This window comes from Neopelma chrysocephalum, unplaced genomic scaffold, assembly GCF_003984885.1.
Source record: "Neopelma chrysocephalum unplaced genomic scaffold, ASM398488v2 Primary Assembly neopelma1_164, whole genome shotgun sequence".
Lineage (NCBI taxonomy): Eukaryota > Metazoa > Chordata > Aves > Passeriformes > Pipridae > Neopelma > Neopelma chrysocephalum.
Window position 1 is genome coordinate 324,324 of NW_020897826.1, and position 19,265 is coordinate 343,588.

At 46.8% G+C, this 19,265-nt stretch overlaps 1 protein-coding gene across 6 annotated transcripts in view; it reads left to right on the plus strand.

Moving 5' to 3' along the window:
• Nucleotides 1-19,265, plus strand: part of RFX2 (regulatory factor X2) — a 64,766-nt gene that overhangs the window by 21,024 nt on the left and 24,477 nt on the right. For 3 of the 6 annotated variants that reach the window (XM_027701603.1, XM_027701606.1, XM_027701605.1), the window contains exons 2-5: nucleotides 13,221-13,333; nucleotides 16,387-16,476; nucleotides 17,400-17,479; nucleotides 18,637-18,901. In XM_027701603.1, the coding sequence (XP_027557404.1) occupies nucleotides 13,229-13,333; nucleotides 16,387-16,476; nucleotides 17,400-17,479; nucleotides 18,637-18,901 (540 nt within the window). In that variant the 5' untranslated portion in view covers nucleotides 13,221-13,228. The remainder of the gene's footprint in view (nucleotides 1-13,220; nucleotides 13,334-16,386; nucleotides 16,477-17,399; nucleotides 17,480-18,636; nucleotides 18,902-19,265) is intronic. The other 3 variants (XM_027701607.1, XM_027701608.1, XM_027701604.1) reach the window with 2 other exon arrangements.

The following is a 19,265-nucleotide window of genomic DNA, read 5'->3' on the forward strand; positions in this document are numbered from 1 at the left end:
CACCCTGGGCCCCACATCCTTCCCAAACACCCTGGGCCCCACATCCTCCGCACCGGCCTTTTCCTCGCCCGCACGGAGTTTGGGATGCACTCAGGCTTGTTCCTGTACTATTCGGGGTCCTCCTGCTCCAGGAACCACCTCAGAGTAGTCTCAGAATTAGGATCAAAGACGCTGCCACTCCTCATTTAGTTCAACTCTTAGCCCTGCACAGGACACCCCAACAATCCCACCCTGTGCCGGAGAGGATCATCCAAATGCTTCTTCACAGGATCACAGAATATCCTGAGCTGGAAGGGACCTCTAAGGATCATCAGTCCAACCCCTGGCCCTGCACAGACACCCCAACAATCCCACCCTGTCCCTCAGAGCGTTGTCCAAACACTCCTGGAGCTCTGGCAGCCTTGGGGCCGTGCCCACTGCCCTGGGGAGCCTGGGCAGTGCCCAACCAGCCTCTGGGGAAAGAACCTTTCCCTGAGATCCAACCTGACCCTGCCCTGACACAGCTCCAGCCATTCCCTGGGTGCTGTCCCTGGTCCCCCCAGAGCAGAGCTCAGTCCCTGCCCCTCCTCTGCCCCTCCCCAGGAAGTTGGAACTGCAGTGAGGTCTCCAGTCTCCTCTTGTCCAGCTGAACACACCAATTGCCCTCAGTGTCCTGACATGGCTTCTCCTCCAGGCCCTTCACCATCTTCATTGCCCTTCTTCAGATTCTCTTCCAGCTCAGCATATTCTGTGATCCTGTAAATCTGCCCACTCAGCTCCTCAGACAAGATCCTGATCCATCAACACAGTGCTGGAGAAGGAGCTTTTAAACTGAATGAGCCTTCCCTGCTGTGGGGATGGGGAAATAAAGTGGTTTCTGGGTGTCATCAGAACCCCTCTCCAGCCAAAGACAGAAAGTTCAGTGGGGTGAGCTACCTGTCAGAAAGCCACCTACTTGTTCTCCAGACCAAAACCACTGCCCACAAGAATTTATTGCCTGGATAAAAGATATGACTTGGGTAATTCTAGTTCTGTAACAGTGAATTTTTTTTTGAGAGAGATTGTGAGTTATTGGAGCAGTACACAGCTGTTGCAAGCCTTTATCTTCCCCCATTCATCTAGAATACAGTCTGTCCTCACCAAAAATCCACCAGGGCCATTCTCCAAGTGCAGAATATTCAAATACATATTCCCAAACTGCATTTCTAGGGCATCTTCAGCAGCCTTCCCCTTGCTTTGCCTTTCCAGGGAGAATTGTGTGTCTCTAGAATAGTTCTAGATAGTCTCTAGATAGACCCTCTATTTGGGGTTTGTTTAGTCCTGGTGTCTGCTGTGCCAGTCACCAACAGCTGTATGAACCTTAAATTTCCACAGGGAAAAAACCTGGCTCCTTCCCCCTCTTCACTGGTGGGAGTTCACTGGTCAGGAAGCAATTACTTGTTGAAACCTGCACTGGCAACTGTGATGGAACAGTTGAAGAACTGCTGTGAGTTTAGTTTTGGAACCCCCCATGTCAGGCTGTGACTGATGAGTGATTGAAGATCCCAGAATGGTTTTGGTGGGAAGGGACCTTAAAGCTCATCTCGTTCCACCCCCTGCAGGGACACCTTCCACCAGCCCAGGTTGCTCCAAGCCCTGTCCAACCTGACCTTGGACACTTGCAGGGATGGGGCAGCCACAGCTGCTCTGGGCAACCTGTGCCAGGGCCTCCCCACCCTGACAGACAAGAATTCCTTCCCAATATCCCATCTATCCCTGCCCTCTGGCACTGGGAAGCCATTCCCCTTGTCCTGTCCCTCCAGGCCCTTGTCCAAAGTCCCTCTCCAGGTCTCTTGTTGTCTCTTCTCTGAACGACCACAGTTTATGTTTGTGGCTTGTTCTGCTCAACTCTGTGAAGCACCACAGTACTTGTGAATGGTGCTGGATAAACAGCAACATACTGGGCTGTGCTGGCAGAGGTTCCTTCTCTGTTTGCTGGAAACAGCTGCTGCTGCCATCCCACATCCCCATGGAATACTGGAGCAAATCTCCTTCACACTGAGATCATCCAAAGGCTGGTTGGGCTTAAGACCATTGGAGGGATTGTCTTGTCTAAACAAGTGAAAAGTGAGGGCCGATGAACTACAGGTCTAAGTTAAACTGAGCTGACCTCTTGGAATTGATTTGAAATAAGTGACATATTCCATAGTTCTCTGCCACTGGACAAGCTATAAAAACCAGGACCAAAGTTTGCAGTTCCTTATTCCAAACTGAGCCCAATTCAGTGGGAGGAGGATTAGCTGTACCCAGGTACCTGGAGTAGTCTTGGAACATGGAGGACTACAGACTGCAGAGAAGGAATCTGATGTTCTGGTTTGGTTGTCAAAGGTTTCCTTTAGGATTTATCCTAGAAAGGAACCTGTGAAATGCTTTTGTGCCAGATTTTTTGCCAGACACACTGTATTCCTACAAGGACCTGGAGTGACAGGACAAGGGATAATGGATTCCCACTGGCAGAGGGCAGGATTAGATGGGATATTGGGAAGTAATTCTTGTCTCTGAGGATAGGGACACCCTGGAAAAGTTTGTCCGGAGAAGCTGTGGCTGCCCCTGGATTCCTGGAAGCATCCAAGGCCAGGTTGGATGGGGCTTGGAGCAACCTGGGCTAGTGGAAGGTGTCCCTGCCCCTGGCAGGGGGTGGGACTAAATAGGCTTTGAGGTCCCTTCCAACCCAAACCATTCTATGAATTTCCCCTATTCAATCACAACTTTGGGAAGCCCCTACAGTGCACATATTAAAATTATGGGGAAATTATTGATTTGAGCCCAGAACTTGTGCTTGTTTTTGCCAAATAGCACAATATGTATATTACAGTTGGTATCTGAAGGGCCTGGACATGGAATACACTGGAGTGTGACTTAATTCTTTCTTCCAGCCCTGAAAGATTCCTCACTGCTCAGCAGATACCAAGATATTGTTTCTTGGGTGACATTATTTGCCATCACTGCAGCAAAACTTTCCTCAAGTCAAGGTTTAGGAAGTTAATCGGAAAGAAATAAGGAGTTTTGAGCTCTTCTTGGCTGGATTGTGCTGGGCTAAAAATCTGGAAGCTGTTGGACTTTTCTTAAAGGTGAGTCTGTTAGAGCCAAAGGGAACAGCTGGAGCTGTGCCAGGGGGGTTGGGATGGATCTCAGGGAAAGGTTCTTCCCCCAGAGGGTGCTGGGGCACTGCCCAGGCTCCCCAGGGCAATGGGCACGGCCCCAAGGCTGCCAGAGCTCCAGGAGCGTTTGGACAACGCTCTGAGGGACAGGGTGGGATTGTTGGGGTGTCTGTGCAGGGCCAGGAGTTGGACTGGATGATCCTTGTGGGTCCCTTCCCACTCGGGATGTTCTATACTCCATGATTCTTTGCTGTGTCCTGAGGGTGAAGTGCAGCAGGGCAGGAACAGGCTGTATTCTGGTCCCTGCATTTCAGAGCACCAGGAGGGCCACATTCAGATCTGAAGGGAATCCAATCCTGGCTTTTGACACTTGGAGGGTGTTCCTGTTATTAACCCAAAAGAAAACAGGACAGATTTTTGTATATGAGGGATGTTCACGTTGGTACTTTGCCCCTGCTCGGGTCTGGGATCCCTGCATATGGGATTTGGCCACAGGCTGCTCCTAGCAACCCTAAACCATCACAGCTTTTGCTCTTCAGTCTCTCAAGTCTCTTAAGGAAGCTCCAAATAACATTAAATTCCTCCCTCTTTTCTGTCCTGAAAGTTACTTTTAAAGAAACAGCAGAGATTAGTGAACAGCTGTTACACAACACTTATGTGTGTGTATATATATATATAATTTGACTTAATTTTATGAAATCTAATTAAAGACTGAGTGTATATTTGTATTTCAGTATATTATTAACTTGCTAATAAAAGCCATTTCCAATTTTGTATTTTTCCATGAGGACCAAGTTTCTGAAAAAGAACCACCTCAACTATCCTGCCCTTGAAAAGTGTGTTTTGGGTTTATCTGTGTTTCCAGGTAACTGAAGCTCGTAGACAAGCAGCATTTGCTTCTGTTTTAAATTAATTTAACCTAATCAGTGGAAGGCTCTGGTGCCTTCTTTTGTTTATAAAATTTTGAAGCAGTGTAATAAGTAGTCTCTCCAGAAAGCTTATTTTCAAGTTCCTTGTGATGTTTCCTTCTCCCACTTTCATCCCCTCCACTTACACCCCTCATGGAAAGGCTACAGACTGTGACATGTGGTTCAGGACACTCTGGATGAGCCAGTTCAAGTGCCAGCTCCTGTTGGACTGGACAAGCTTGTGAGGGAACAAGGGCACGTTGCTGAGAGCACAGAGATGGCCCAGACCTCTCCCCCCACTCTGGTGGAAGGGGAGGGGGTGGTTGTGGAAGGTGGATGCTGCTCCATCCCTTCGGATGTGACAGCACACGAGGGCTGGTGCTGCTGCTGGTGTCCCAAACTCTGGGAGGTGGGTCAGTGTGACCTGGCTGTGGGTGTTCGTGCCATGGGATGTGGGCTTTGGTGCAGAGGTCAAGGTTTTGATGAGCCAAGACTCTGGTCTTAGGCTGCTCTGATATCCTTCCAGTATCTGAAGGGCCTACAAGGAAGCCAGAGACAGACTCTCCAACAGGAACTGTAGTGATAGAACAAGGAGGAACAGGTTCAAACCCAAAGAGAGGAAATTTAGGTCAGATATATGAAGAAATTCTGCCCTGTGAGGGTGGTGAGGCCCTGGCACAGGTTTCCCAGAGCAGCTGTGGCTGCCCCAGCCCTGGAAGTGTCCAAGGCCAGATTGGACAGGGCTTGGAGCCACTTGGGATAGTGGAAGTTGTCCCTGCTCATGGATGTGCTTTAAGGTCCCTTCCAACCCAAACCATTTCATGATTCCATGATACTTCCTGGCTCCCTCTAAATGCCAGAATGGCAGCTCATCTTCCAGTGCTTTTAGAGCAGTTAAAATCCCAGGAATTGCTGTACCTCTCCCAAGCCATCATAGTGTCCTGATTGTCAGTTGTACAACATCATGGACAAGGATTAAGTTCAGGTGCTGAGCAACCAGATTTCCAAGTGCTTTGAGCAGCATCCCTGTGTGGTCTGAAGGAAAAGATAACTCCTAATTTGGAATGCTGATAGAGCAGATTCTCTTTGGCTCACCCAAAGTAAAGAGTTTCTTTTGATTTCACAGCCGGATGAGCTTTAATCATGATTTTCCAAAGAGGATGCAATGATGGGGGACATAGTCAGCCCTTGGTCTTGGGTTGGAGCCATATCCTGCTCCTCCAGCTTTGGAGTTTCTTGGAAAAAATAAATTGCTATTTTCCTGATTGGAATTTCTGTTATTTCTTGGAGATCTCATGCTTTGGAGACATGCAGGGATAAAGGATGTGTGTGAGGCAGGAGCCAAGCTTGGTTTAATGTAAATATTCTCCTCAGTTCTGCTGGAAGGCAGGAGAAGTCACTCGATCCCTTTTCATTCACATCAAATAAACCAGTTCCTTCTTCTGAAGAACCAAACGCTTCCTTTCTGTGCTCTGGTTAAAACACAACTAATGCCTTTTCAGGGCAAGTTATTAAAGGGAGACTAAGCCAAAAATGGTGAATGAAATGGAAAATATTTAAGGAAGTTTTCTTTAGTAAAATAACTGTGACCTAGAGTGGGGTGGATAAAGTAGATGGATAGTTGCATCTACTAGAAAAGAAAGTTAAAATCTGCCATTCCCTGCATTCCTTTTGTTATTTTCAATCAGTTTTGAGAGCATTGAGAATTTTCAATGGTGAATCCATTAAATGTAAAATCCCTGGTTCCTTTTTCTACAGTCAGGGGAGAAAATACCATTTGGAGCCCATCAAGTGATGGTTAAATAGCATTTTTATTTCCTCTGAATTCAGTTATTGCTGTTCTGCTTTTCCTATTTTTCTAAGCCCCAAGCCAACTAAAACTGAATAAAAGTTCCAGTAATTTAAAAATAACTATTTTTAAATGTAAGCCTTCCTTTCAAAGTATGCAAAAAATGCACAAAACCAAGCAAGGAAAGACCTGGATTTGAGTTTTGATCCTTGCAGGATCAAAATGTGAACGAGAAATGGTTGTGTTGTGAATGAGAAATAGTTTAAATTTTTTTTTTTTAGTTAAACTTCCCATTATTTTCAGTGAAATACCAGATACTGGGAGATTTTGATTAAAAATTCATGGTTGTATCATGGACTTGCATATGGAAATGGGATCATGTGTTATTCCCTGGTTGCTTCACCCCCTGGTCAGCCCCAAATCCATTCAAAAACGTGGAGCACAAACTGTGCACAGCTGCGGCTCTTGGCTGTACTAAATCCCATTAATTCCTGATAGTATTAAAGATGAACAAAGGTTACTTACTGTCTTAATTTAAGGTGAATTTTCCTACATAAAATGCCTTTAGCAATCACATCAAGGTCCAGGTTTCCTGCAATTCAGGTGCATCCAACGTTTTTAGCTGTATCCTAGAATTCTTGAAGGTTGGAAAAGACCTCTAAAACCATTAAGTCCAGTATATATATCTTGAGATATATATATATATATATAGTAGGTATAGCTATATATAAAAGTAAAATAGTACTAAATTATAAATATAAATATAAATTATATACATATAATTCCATAGGTATATATAATATATAATAATAATAATGTAGATACATCTATGTATAAAATAATAATAAATATAAATGCTAATAAAATGTCTTTTTATATATATTTAAAATAATGTATTATATCCATATAGAAAAAATAAATATAAATTATAATAAAATGTAATTCTATATATGTGTATATATTATATATGCATATAATATATAATATATATTATATAAATATTTAATATATTGAATATAAAAATGTTTATTAAATAATGTAGGTATGTCTATAGAAAAATAGTAAATATAAATGCTAATAATGCTAATTTTATATATGTGTATTTACATTATATATGCATACAATATATATATATCTTGGTATACTGAGCTTGTCTCTGTCCCATGACTGTAGATATCCTACTGCAGATTTATCCTCAATTCACACTGTGGGATGTGTCTGCCAACCTGTGCATGTGATGATTAAAAATTCAGGATACCTCGTTTTCCCTAGAGAGCCAATGCAGTTGGCATTTACTCCTTGTTTGAGGAGCACTTGCCATCGGAGACAAAAGGACAAACAGCATTAAAGCAGCTTCACCTGGAAAAAATAAACCTTTCCCACCTTTATGGCTTAATTTGAAATAAAGTTTCAGGTGAACTGGGCAGTGTTTATGGTTGGACTCGATGATCTCAAAGGACTTTCTTTGATTCTGTGATTCTATAAATACATCCTTTAGGCATCAAAAATCTGATTTACCATTTCCTGGACTTCAGGGCTGTTGTTTTCCTGTCAGATTTTTATGCCCCACAATTAAATCCCCTTTGAGAAGAAGTTGTTAATCCCGTTTATGAATGGCCAGGGGAGAGGCAGTGGGTTTCTTACCCAAAGAGGTAATGACACCCACCAAGGTTTACTGGGAAGTTTAAATAGAAGTAGCTATAAAAATTTTTGTCCCAGAGGTCAAATAATCAACTGTTCTTATATTTTCCTTTCCCTTATTTGTGTCCCAGTATTATATTCTAGTTCAAAAGTTCTGCCAGAAATAAAAAAAGGATATAATAAAGGAATTTGGAAAGTTTAAATAGGATCAAAGGGTGACCAAGCAAGCTTTGGAAAGCAAATTAAATAAAATAGTTCATGATCCGTTTTGTCTTCAAATGAGCAACTGAGTCAATGAAGCAGCAACAACTGTAATGCTTTGAAAGCAGCACTAATAAAAATGTAGGATAAGGTGCCTAAAGGGGCTCCAGGAGAGCTGGAGAGAGACTTTGGACAAGGGATGGAGGGACAGGACAAGGAGGAATGGCTTCCCACTGCCAGAGGGCAGGGTGAGATGGGATATTGGAAAGAAATTCTTCCCTGTGAGGGTGGGGAGGCCCTGGCACAGGTTGCCCAGAGCAGCTGTGGCTGCCCCATCCCTGCAAGTGTCCAAGGCCAGGATAGAGCAACCTGGGCTAGTGGAAGGTGTCCCTGCCCATGGCAGGGGGTGGCACTGGATGGGCTTTAAGGTCCCTTCCAACCCAAACTATCCTGTGATTCCATGATTATTCTGGATTAAAAAAAGATATTGGTTGGTTGCTGGTGTAGAGCAGCTGATGTGTTTTACATTTACACCTTCAGGAATTAAAGACATATAAATACAAGACCTAAATACCCCACGAGAGCCATGACTGTCAGTTCCATCCCTGATTTATGTGACCTACTCTTAAAAATCAAAAATAAGTTGAATATTGTCTTTTTCTTCTGAAGTAGTTTGGGCACAATTACAGCAGAAGTGACCCTGGGCCTGAGGAAGGCAGGGACTTAAATCCCTTTTTATTTGGAGTCATGGAAAACCCTGGGATGGATGAGTTCTGGTGCTACATGTCCCACGTAGTCAGGACTAGAGCACCAAAGACAAATAAACCACATATTTCCCTGAGCAGGCGCCCTGCTCTGGCTCAGACCACCAGCAGGAGGTCTCCATGTTCAGTTCCCAAACGTTTTTGTTTGAGTGTTCACGAGCCAAGAGTTTATATTAAAACATTCTGTGGAAAAGTACTTGTGGTTCCTCCACATCTCTTGGATTTCAGAGCCTGGGAGCTGCAGCACTGAGGGAGCACCCAGGGACACCCTGGGTCCAGACACTGGGGGGGTCTGGCATCACCCTTCTCCAAACTCTTTTGGGGACCTGGAGCAGAGGATGCTGCTCCATCCCCTTCTCAGCACTCAAGGACAACTCGCAGGAGTCACCCTGTGAGATCCTCCTGCTGCCCCCTCCTTTTCTTCCCCCTGTCTCTGCAAATTTGAATGTGGAAGATATTTTGAGATGCTCCTCTTATCTGTGTTTTCCCAGCGTTTTGGAGCCGCTTTAGGCAGGAGAGATTAACAAAGGCAGGGCCATTTTACATGGAGGCAACAGTGTCTTATGAATGAAACAGTGACAACCCAAGTTTTTTATAAGCCCTCAAGGCTTGTACTGGTGCTACTTGTCTTCCTGAAAGGCATTCAGGCTATGACTGCCCTTGGAGACCAGTGCTTGAAAAATACCTTGCCTGGGGGAGTACTGTGGCTTTTTTAGGAGTGGGAAAATCGAAGCACAGGGAAGGGGAAACATCCTGCTCAAGGTCACAGAGCGAGCTGGTGGCAGGACCAGAAATAGCACCCAGAAGTTATTAGGGTTTTTTCTGAATTTCCTTTCCTGTCCTCTCTGTTTGCCTGGATACCGAGATAGCTGTGTGTAAACAGAAGGTTTCCAGAGGCAGCAGCCTTGTTATCTGCCTGATTCATTCAGTGATGATGCAACCTGGAATGGAGATGTCTGCAATGCCTTCCAGGGTGATGCTGCACGTGACATCACTGGCCCTGTTGAGCAACCAGAGTTTGAAACTCTCCCTGAAACACTAATGTGTTGAGTCAGGCTCTGTAAGGAGACCTTATAGCAGCCTTTCAGTGTCCAAAGGGGGCCTACAAGGCTGGGGAGGGACTTTTTACAAGGCTATGCAATGGCAGGACAAGGAGGAATGTCTTTAAGTTGAAGGAGGATGGATTTAGATTAGAAATTAGGAACAAATTCTTGGCTGTGAGGGTGGGGGGGCCCTGGCACAGGTTGCCCAGAGAAGCTGTGGCTGCCCCATCCCTGGAAGTGTCCAAGGCCAGGTTGGACGGGGCTTGGAGCAACCTGGGCTAGTGGAAGGTGTCCCTGTCCATGGCAGGGGCTTGGAACTAATTGGTCTTTCAGGTCCCTTCCAACCCAAACCATTCTGATTCTCTCTTATGCATGGTCAGGTCCTGTCTGCTCATTCCTCTGGCATAATAACTAACTTTTTTGGCTCTTCTTAACCCCCAGAGGAGCCCTGGAGCTGAGAAAGTCAACTGTGGATGCTGCTGATCCTCTCTGTGACCCACCAGCAGCTTTGTTGACTGTTAATTAGCTCCTCATTTTGTGCAAACTCCCCGGTCCTGGGGCTGCCAAGCTGTCAGGCTGTCACAGGTTGTCACAGGCTGTCAGAGGCCAGGAGACACGTTTTGATGGCTTCTGTTGGTCACTTCTGTGGGAGAACTACAGTATTCACCCCAGCCAGGAGTGGGAAGCAACTGTCTGGGATGAACTTCTGTTTCTCAGAGCAGATCTAAGGGGAAGGAGCAAACCGTAGATCTTTGGGAAGCAGGTCTCATTTTTGAGCCACCGAGTCTCAGCTAGGAGAGGATGATCAAGGACACGATAAAACTTCCTCCCCTGTGGGAGGTGAAAAATGGGATGGAAGGAGAGCAGGGAGTCCTTTCCTAGGCATTTTCTTTAGGGATGTGGCAGAACTGCCAAAGAGCCGCACGAGCAGGAGGTGGTGCTTGGGGCAGCCCATGTTCGTGAAGGAGCTCCAGGGGTGTTCTCTACCCTGGACAGAGGAACTGCCCCATCTCTGGAAGTATCCAAGGTCAGGTTGGATGGGGCTTAGACACACCTGGTCTAGTGGAAGGTGTCCCTGCCCATGGCAGGGTGTGGGACGAGATGAGCCTTATGTCCCTTCCAACCCAAACCATTCTGGGTTTTGGTGAAAGAGCAAGACTTTGGATTCTCCATTTCCCCTTTTCATTGAAAGCTGATGCTTTATCCCCCCTCTGGAGCCTTGGCCATGCTCCCAGGACATCAGCAAAGCTCTGTAGCACCTTGAGATGGTTTCTGGAGCGCAGGAATTCTGTGTGTGTTGTCAGCTTTTCATCAGCACAAATTAGTGTTAGCAGATGGCACACACGGATCTGATTCCAATTCTCAGGAAGCACAGGATGGCTTTAATGAGAAATGAATGATTCTTTATCCAGGATGTTTCACTGATAAACAAAATAATAACAAGTCCTGTGTGCCTTGGCAATCCAGGATTTCTCTACCTTGTCTGGCAGTGCCAGCTGCAGATTTCATCGAGGTCCTTGTGTCAGGCAGGGTTGTCATCACTACCAGAGCCCACCTTTGGGGACAAATCTGACAATCACACTGAGGAATTGTTTTGGAAGCAGACATTTTGCCTTCTACCCTGCCCACCTCTCTCTGCTCCCTTTTGGTCACTGAGGGAAAGCAGAAGACAAAATGGATCAGTGAAGATGAGTTGTTGGTAATTTGGAGACAGCATGTCTTAGAATCATGGAATCATGGAATATCCTGACCCAGCAGGATCATCAAGTCCAACTTTTCCATCTCTTTTTGTGTCTTTTCTTATTATAACTGCACTTAAAAGGAGACCTTTTGTAGACCTGCAATACCAAGAGCTGACCCTGCCAGAGCCATTCACAATAGATCATTAAAATATCTTTATCAGCTTACCCACCTTTCCTCTGTAACCTCACCATGCTTTATTTTTCCACTCAAAAACCCCTGGAAAGCTACAAACCAGAGCCCTGGGCACAAAGAGCAGACAATAAACACTCTTGTAAAAGTTAGGAGAGTATGTTTGCTAAAAGTGACCCCTCTCATGGAGAGGTTTTGGCTAAAAACCAGAGGCAATGATGGGAGAGGTAGTTGCTACCTTTGCATAGTGGAGCTGCAGAGATGGGGCTGTGCAGGGCTCTTGAGGGACGTGGGTGGGGATAAATATTAATTAAATTTCCCTTGTTTCTGCTTTGTTCCATTAATCTGGTAGCTGTGACTGTGGGGGTTCTGTATCTCCTCTTTCTCCTGGCTGGAAGAAAGATGATGGGAAAAGAGAAAATTACTTGGGAGCTGTGGGGTTTGGGGAAGTTGGGAGAGTAATTGTGATTTGATAATGGGAGTGTGGGGTCAGCACTGGCTGGAAAAAACCTTAAAAACCTGTTTTGAGAGGAATCTCAATATTTGGTGGTTTTTTTCAGTGGCTGAAGGAATGAACAGGTAACTTCTGTAACTTCACATCCCCCTTGTATTTCTTCTTAACACAAATAATCAGGAGTCAGTGACCTCATTTTTTCAAAAATCCTCTTAACTTGCAGAAACTTGAGGGAAAAGTTTAAATATTGGATGGAGAATGGAAATAAAAAAAGGATTTCATAACATTATTTGGAGGCTGCGTTTCACTCATCAGCAAGGCTACGAAAGGAGAAATGACACTGCCCAAAATCTGGATGGTTTTAATCTTTTGGTTTTGAAGTGACAGCAGAAATCCTTCTAAAGCAGTTTTTAAAATAGGAACTTTCATGAGAAGCTGAGGAAAAAAGGCTCCCCCTCCCCAAAAAGAAATATTTTGTGCTCCTGGGAAGCCCCATCTCAACATCTCTTTATGTCCCCTGTGACATGTCCCGTGTCCTGCAGGGGACGGACACAGAGGGCTGGGACAGTGCTGTGAGGGAGAGAGGAGACCCTGGGGATGGAGGGGCTCAGCCCTGCTTTCCTGCCCTCTCTCCATCCCCAGGGAATCCCCACATGGCCCTTGGGATGCTTCCAGAGGTGGCTGAGTGAGGTGGGTCAGTGCCGGGACACAGGGATTTGAAGATTCCAAGGGCACCACCAGCTCTGTAGGGTTGTGATGTGGGAGTGGAGGGAGATGGTGTGGCTTTTTGGGACCTTACGAGGCTGGTGGGATTTTGGGGTGAGGGTGGAGATGTTTCTTTGGAGGTTTAAAATGATGGTGAATCCTTGTTTTTCTGCTCTTCATGTTTGATCACTCATTGTGATTATAAATCCAAGCTGACCACCCCACTTCCCAAAGAAAGCCTTTGCTAAGCTCCAGGCACGGATTTAGATTGGATTAAAATGTTTTTTGCAGTAGTTAAATGTGATAAGATGGGGGGAGAACAAATTATTTTTAAAATAAGCTCTTACTCCCCCAGATCTTGTGTGATCCTCACCGTGACACAATAATTTTCCAGTGCCACTTTTCGGTTATATATAGAAGTGCATTTTCTGTTCCTTCCCTCTCCTTTCTGTGAAACAATTGTGCAACTTTCTTTTTTTCTTAATATAATACTGCATTAAAATTAGCTCCAAGCCTAAAGAGAGGCCTGTGTGTAGGATGGCAGCTGCCTGCCTTCCTTCCTTCCCAGTGCTTCCCCTGGATCTTCCACTGGGATTTTGCCCCTTGGGGCAGTTGCTGGTGTGGGGCTGTGCTCTCCTTGCCTGCCTGATGTCCCTCTGCTCTCCTTCCCTACCTGATATCCCTGTGCACTCCTTCCCTTCCTCATGTCCCTGTGCTCTCCCAGCAGTGAGCATGCAGAGTTCAGAGGGTGGATCAGACTCAGCAGCTTCCGTGGCGCTTCACCCTTCGGCCTCAGCCCAGGCTCCGGTGGTGCAGCCAGTGCCAGCTTCTCAGCAGGTAAGGTATCCTCAGCTGGGAATGCTGTTTCCATGGAGAAGGGCCCTGTTATGCTGGCTGATGTATTTTAATCCGGGGGTTTTTATGGTGGGGAGAGGATTTTTAATCAGCTCTTTGAGCAAACCTGTTGCTGGAGTTTGTGTTGATAAAGGCCGTCGATACCTCATGTGTTTTAGCCCTACCAATCAATCTGCAAGCTTTGAAATGTGGGGGTTAGGTTTTAATTTAGCTGCCCAAGGAAGTTATTTTCATGCCAGCTCAGTGTTTGCTTCAGATTAATATCCTGTTGTTGTTTGGTGTGTCAATAAAAGCAGGAGAAGATGGAACAGCCCTTAAAGGCATCACTGCAAGCGAAGCGCTGAGGTCACGGAGAAGGGGTGAGGGGAGAGCTAATGCAGGGAGAGGGGGGAGGAGCCACATCCTGCATCCAAAGAGATGTTTGCATCCACAGAGGAGTGGCCAGAGGTCAGGGAGGGGATTCTCCCCTTCTACTCATCCCTCATGAGACCCCACCTGCATTACTGTGTTCAGCTCTGGGGCCCTCACCACAAGAAAGATGTGGGAGTGGGTCCAGAGAGGCCATGGAGATGGTCCAAGGTCTGGAGCACCTCTGCCATGGAGCCAGGCTGGCAGAGCTGGGGTGTTCACCTGGAGAAGGCTCCAGGGAGACCTTTGAGCCCCTTCCAGGGCCTAAAGGGGCTCCAGGAGAGCTGGAGAGGGACTTGGGACAAGGGAGGGAGGGACAGGACAAGGAGGAATGGCTTCCCAGTGCCAGAGGGCAGGGTTAGATGGGATATTGGAAAGAAATTCTTCCCTGTGAGGGTGGGGAGGCCCTGGCACAGGTTGCCCAGAGAAGCTGTGGCTGCCCCATCCTTGCAAGTGTCCAAGGCCAGGTTGGACAGAGCTTGGAGCAACCTGGGCTAGTGGAAGGTGTCCCTGCTCATGGCAGAGGGTGGAATGGGCTGATCTTTAAGGTCCCTTCCAACCCAAACCATTCCATGACTCCATGGTCTCTTCCTTTGGTTGGCAGATCCCGACATTTTAAATGGAGGAGGGAGGGTTAATTATTCATATACTTGAATATGGTGCACTTGGGAGGTCCAACAGGAGACAAGTGGTGGCTTCAACAGATGGATGGAAACAACCCAGTGCAAAACAGGAAGGGTTAAGTCAGAGTGGTTCCTTTTTATGCCTTTTGAGGAACTATCAAAAGAAGCTTCTGACTCAGGAAGCTGGAGGGATGAGAGGATGGGTGGGTGTAACTTTGCTACATCCTTCTTCAACTCCCAAGTGAGCAGAAGTGGTTGCCATTGGATGCTCATGAAAAGGAACAATTAAAAGTTGTGAATTAGTAGGAACATTCAATTCACTGGGAGCCGTGGACGTTCACATCGAGTGATTCGGGGCCCTGCTGTCATCTCCCAGCCTTCCCAACTTCCATTTCTCCTGGGGAACATTCCTTGTTTGTACTGCAATGATGTGGATATCACTGATCAACAGTGTCAGGTATCCCAGGGATCATTAGTGGGAATTTGACTGTGACAACATGGTCAGAAAACCCATTGGCTTTGGACTGTGATATTATGAAATGTCACCGGGACGTGGCGCATTGAGTGGAACTCCATGGATTAAGGAACACCCAGAGGATTGTGGTGAAGAGGAGGAGCATCCAGAGCCTTCCCTTCTCACCAGCAGGACAAAGAAACCACTGGGAATGAACTGCTGGCAGCATGAGTGGTGTGAGGCTGAAGCCTTTGGGGTGGTTGATCACTGGTCCACCTTCCAGTGTGAGCGGAGGCTGTTTGAGCAGGATGGTCTCATCTTACAGGTTGGGATGATCCGTTATTTTGGTGGGAAGGAAGTAGGAGCAACCAGACAGGCAGTGAGGAAGGACACAAGGAGTGAGCTGGGCAGCTGTGCCACAAATGTGTCCTTTGATACAAGCAATGCCAGAGAATGGGTAGAAAGTAGGAGAAAAGGAAGGATCTTGCTGGGACTTTGGTGTAGGTGGCACTGCCAAGGCCTGACTTCAAAAAGGGCTTGTGATGTCCTGATCCTGCACTGCTTAGAGCCTCTTTTGGAGAGAAAATGGACAGAGTGGTGGCTGACAACAGTGTCCTTACTGCAAGCTCATACTGCAGGATCTCCAGTGTATCCAGACTTGCTGGGGAGTGGAAATCTGGGAAATTATCATATTCTTGTAATTCTGCTAGAATAGCATTTCTGGTTGTTACAAAGGGCGTGTTTGAGGGTGTCAGAGGGCTAAAAATCATAAAGATACACTTATAAGGCAGCCAGTAATTGTCAAGGTGGCTTCTAGGAATCATGTGGGATTGTTTTGCAGCTCTTTGTTCTCCTGGGTATTTCTAAAACCTCAAGCCACAGAGGATGTGTCTCCTTGGAGAAGCTTTAAAAGGCCATACAGACACTTGGCTCTGTTCCCACAGGCCTCACTGCATCATTTCTTTCCATCTTACCACATCCCCCTGTTTGTCTTGCTGAGCACCCTGAGATATGTGACAACCTCAAATTGAGTGTGCAGGTGACACACTGAGCAGGGGGATGATGGAGGTGACAGAGCAGAGACAGAGGACAGTGACCATCACAAGGCAGAACAAAGCTCTCTCTGAAGGGAGATGTGGAATCACCTGAGATTTTGGAAGAAACCAAAAGGGCTGTGGCACCTTGGAGAGGTTGCAGATTTAGCAGCTGTAAGAGAAGAAACTTTGCAGCCTGAGCAGGAGAATGTGGATGTGTGAGAAGTGGTTCTTGCTTAGCTGCTACTGAACCTCATTTGAGCTCCTCTCATCACCCAGCTGTTGGCTGTTATGTCCTTTTGTGGAGATTTGAAGATGATCCATGTCAGAAATTGTGGATCCAGCCTTGCCCAAGTTCAGGCTGGTGTTACCCTGGGAGGGTGGGGACCACAGGGACAGTAAGAGGTGCCACTGCAGCTGGTGTAGCAGTTGTCCATGAAAGTTTGGAAGAGAACACCTGACTCACCTGTGTTATGGACTGAAAGTAAGTGTCTGTTCCTGTATCTTCTTTTCCAGAGAGTTTTGGTCCAAGCAACGGGCTCTGCTCCCAAAGGAGCACAGATGCAGCAAATCTCTGTTCCCAGAGTCCAGCAGGTTCCACAACAGGTAATAAATAAATATATCTGGGGTGGGACACCACAAAGGGACCCCACATCCCACATGACATTTGAAACTCTGTCACTGCTAGAAAAATCTTAATGAAAGAGTGTTGTGGGCAATCAAAAAACTGGGATCACTCTCCTCCTTTCTTAGACTGATAGATTCATACATTTGGAGATTTGGTGGATTCATACATTTGAGGATTTGATGGATGCTTTCAGCTGCCATTTTAAAGCATTTATTAAATCAAAGTTAAATCAAAAGCAATCCTACTTGGTGAAGATATTTTAGAGGCGAAGTGTTCAGGATTTTTTTTAATTACACAAATAAATTTGCTGACTGCACGTGGCTCCAGAGAAAGGTTCAGTGCCAGAGAGCCATGCAATTGTTTTTATTTATCTGAATTTTGCCTTTTGCAGCCCTGGTTTTCTAAGAAACCAGGGATATGTGGTGCTGCTCTGTGGGGACACTGAGTCTGATTCCTGATTTTTTCTTTTAGCGATTTTTTATTTGGTTGCTGAGTTTCAGGGGGGAAAAAACTTGACAGAGGGAAACTACATCCCTCCCAGAGCAAAAAAGAGGAGGCTGGGGTGCAGTTGGACACTGCCAGTCCCCTCTGAAGGAAAAGCTGCACCATGATCTCACCCCTATTAGTCAGCACAGAACCAGCCCCAGACACATGCGCAGGGGAAACTCAGCTGCGTTGTTTCCACTGCTCATGGAACAACAACTTATTTATCTATTTTTATTTAGCTTTTGAAAATAAAAATGTCCTTTGGGATTCCTTTGGAGGGGGAGGTTGGTTGGTTTATTTTTTTCTTTTGAAAAGAAACCCTAAATGTCAAGGTAAGGTTGACAGTAGTATAAGGAAATCTGCAGTTTCTCCTGCTGTTCCTAAGCAATCCATAACTTTTTGATCCCTGTTTCAGGTGCAGTCTGTGCAGCACGTTTATCCAGCCCAAGTCCAGTATGTGGAAGGAGGAGAAGCTGTTTATACCAATGGAACCATGTAAGAGTCTCTCCTTGGCTGTAGCAGAGCTGTGTCCCCTCCCAGCTCCCCAGCCCTTCCATCCTCCCAGGCTCTTTCCGCCCTGGCATTGCCCAAGGATAAAAGGAGGGAGAGGAGGAACAACCATTTCACATGTTATGTTGTGTTTGAGGGTGGTTTCAGCCAAACTCCAGCCTTGGAAGAGCTGTTATCCTCATGGAGGGACTGTTCTCCAGGGAAACCTGATCTGGTGTTCCACTCTGCCCAGGTTTTCTTTGCTTCTGGCTCTGCTTTAGGAGCCAGGGCGTAGCTGAGAGAGGAAGAAGGGGGTGTTAAAAGGTCTCATAGAATCATGAAATGACTGGGTTGGAAGGGACCTTAAGGTTCATTTCATTTTACCCCCTGCCATGGGCAGGGACACCTTCCGCTATCCCAGGTTGCTCCAAGCCGCGTCCAGCCTGGCCTTGGACACTTGCAGGGATGGGGCAGCCACAGTTTCTCTGGTAACCTGTGCCAGGGCCTCCCCACCCCTCTAGTTTCCTCCTCCTCCTGTCTTCTGTGCCCCATTTTGGGCCTCCTGCCCCCTGGGATGCTCTTGGCCTTCCTCACCCCAGTTCTCTACAAGAGCTGCCGAGCTCCGCGCTCTGCCCTCACCACGGCTCCAGGGCTGATCAACATTGTCAGGACTGACTTTCATAGAATCATGGAATAACCTATGTTGGAAGAGACCCCCAAGGACCATCCAATCCAACTCCTGGCCCTGCACAGGGCACCCCAACACCCTGTCCCTCGGGGTGTTGTCCAAATGCTCCTGGAGCTCTGGCAGCCTTGGGGCCGTGCCCACTGCCCTGGGGAGCCTGGGCAGTGCCCCAGCACCCTCTGGGGGAAGCACCTTTTCCTGAGATTCATCTCGACTCCCCTGACAGAGCTCCAGCTGTTCCCTAGGTCCTGTCCCTGGTCCCAGAGAGTGGAGATCAGAGCTGCCCCTTGGGAGGAAGCTGCAGACCCTGAGGAGTCTCCCCCAGCCAAGTGCCCTCAGCCACTTCTCAACCCCTTCCCCTCCAGACCCTTTCACTGCAGCAAATCCCACTGACAAGAGTCGAGGCTTTTTCCCAGAGGTGCTCCAGCTTCCAGAAACTATTACCCATGGAATTCTGTCTCTCCATGTTCCTTGACAGACGAGCCGCCTACTCCTACAACACCGAGGCTCAGATTTACGCCCCCAGCAGTGCCGCCTCCTATTTCGAAGCGCAGGGAGGAGGAGCTCAGGTGACTACAGCGGCATCCTCTCCTCCTGCCATTCCCTCTCACAACATGGTGGGCATCACCATGGACATTGGGGGCAGTCAGATCCTCTCCGGCTCGGGAGCCTATCTCATTCATGGGGGGCTGGAGAACTCTAGACATTCCCTGTCACACACCTCACGCTCCTCTCCAGCAACGGTATGTAGCCCTGCAGGTGTTGCAGCTCGGGGGCCAGGAATTGTTCCAAGGGAACTGAAATACTTCAGAAAATAAAACTTCCTGTCATTATCAATGTCTATAACGTGCCGTAAGTGCAAGAGAGAGAATAGACACTGGCATACTATAATTTTCCAGTTGGAGTTTGGAATGTCCCTCTTGCTCAGCGGGAACTTGTCAAACTTCCCAATCATTGAAATTCCCAATCAGTGAAAATATGCAGCATAAGAGAAAATCCTCTGTGGTCTTGCTTTTTTTTTTTTTCCCCGCAAGCAAAATATTTTGGCTTCCCAATTCAACACATTTGTCTCTATGTTTTCTACCAAATCTAACATCTGAACATGGG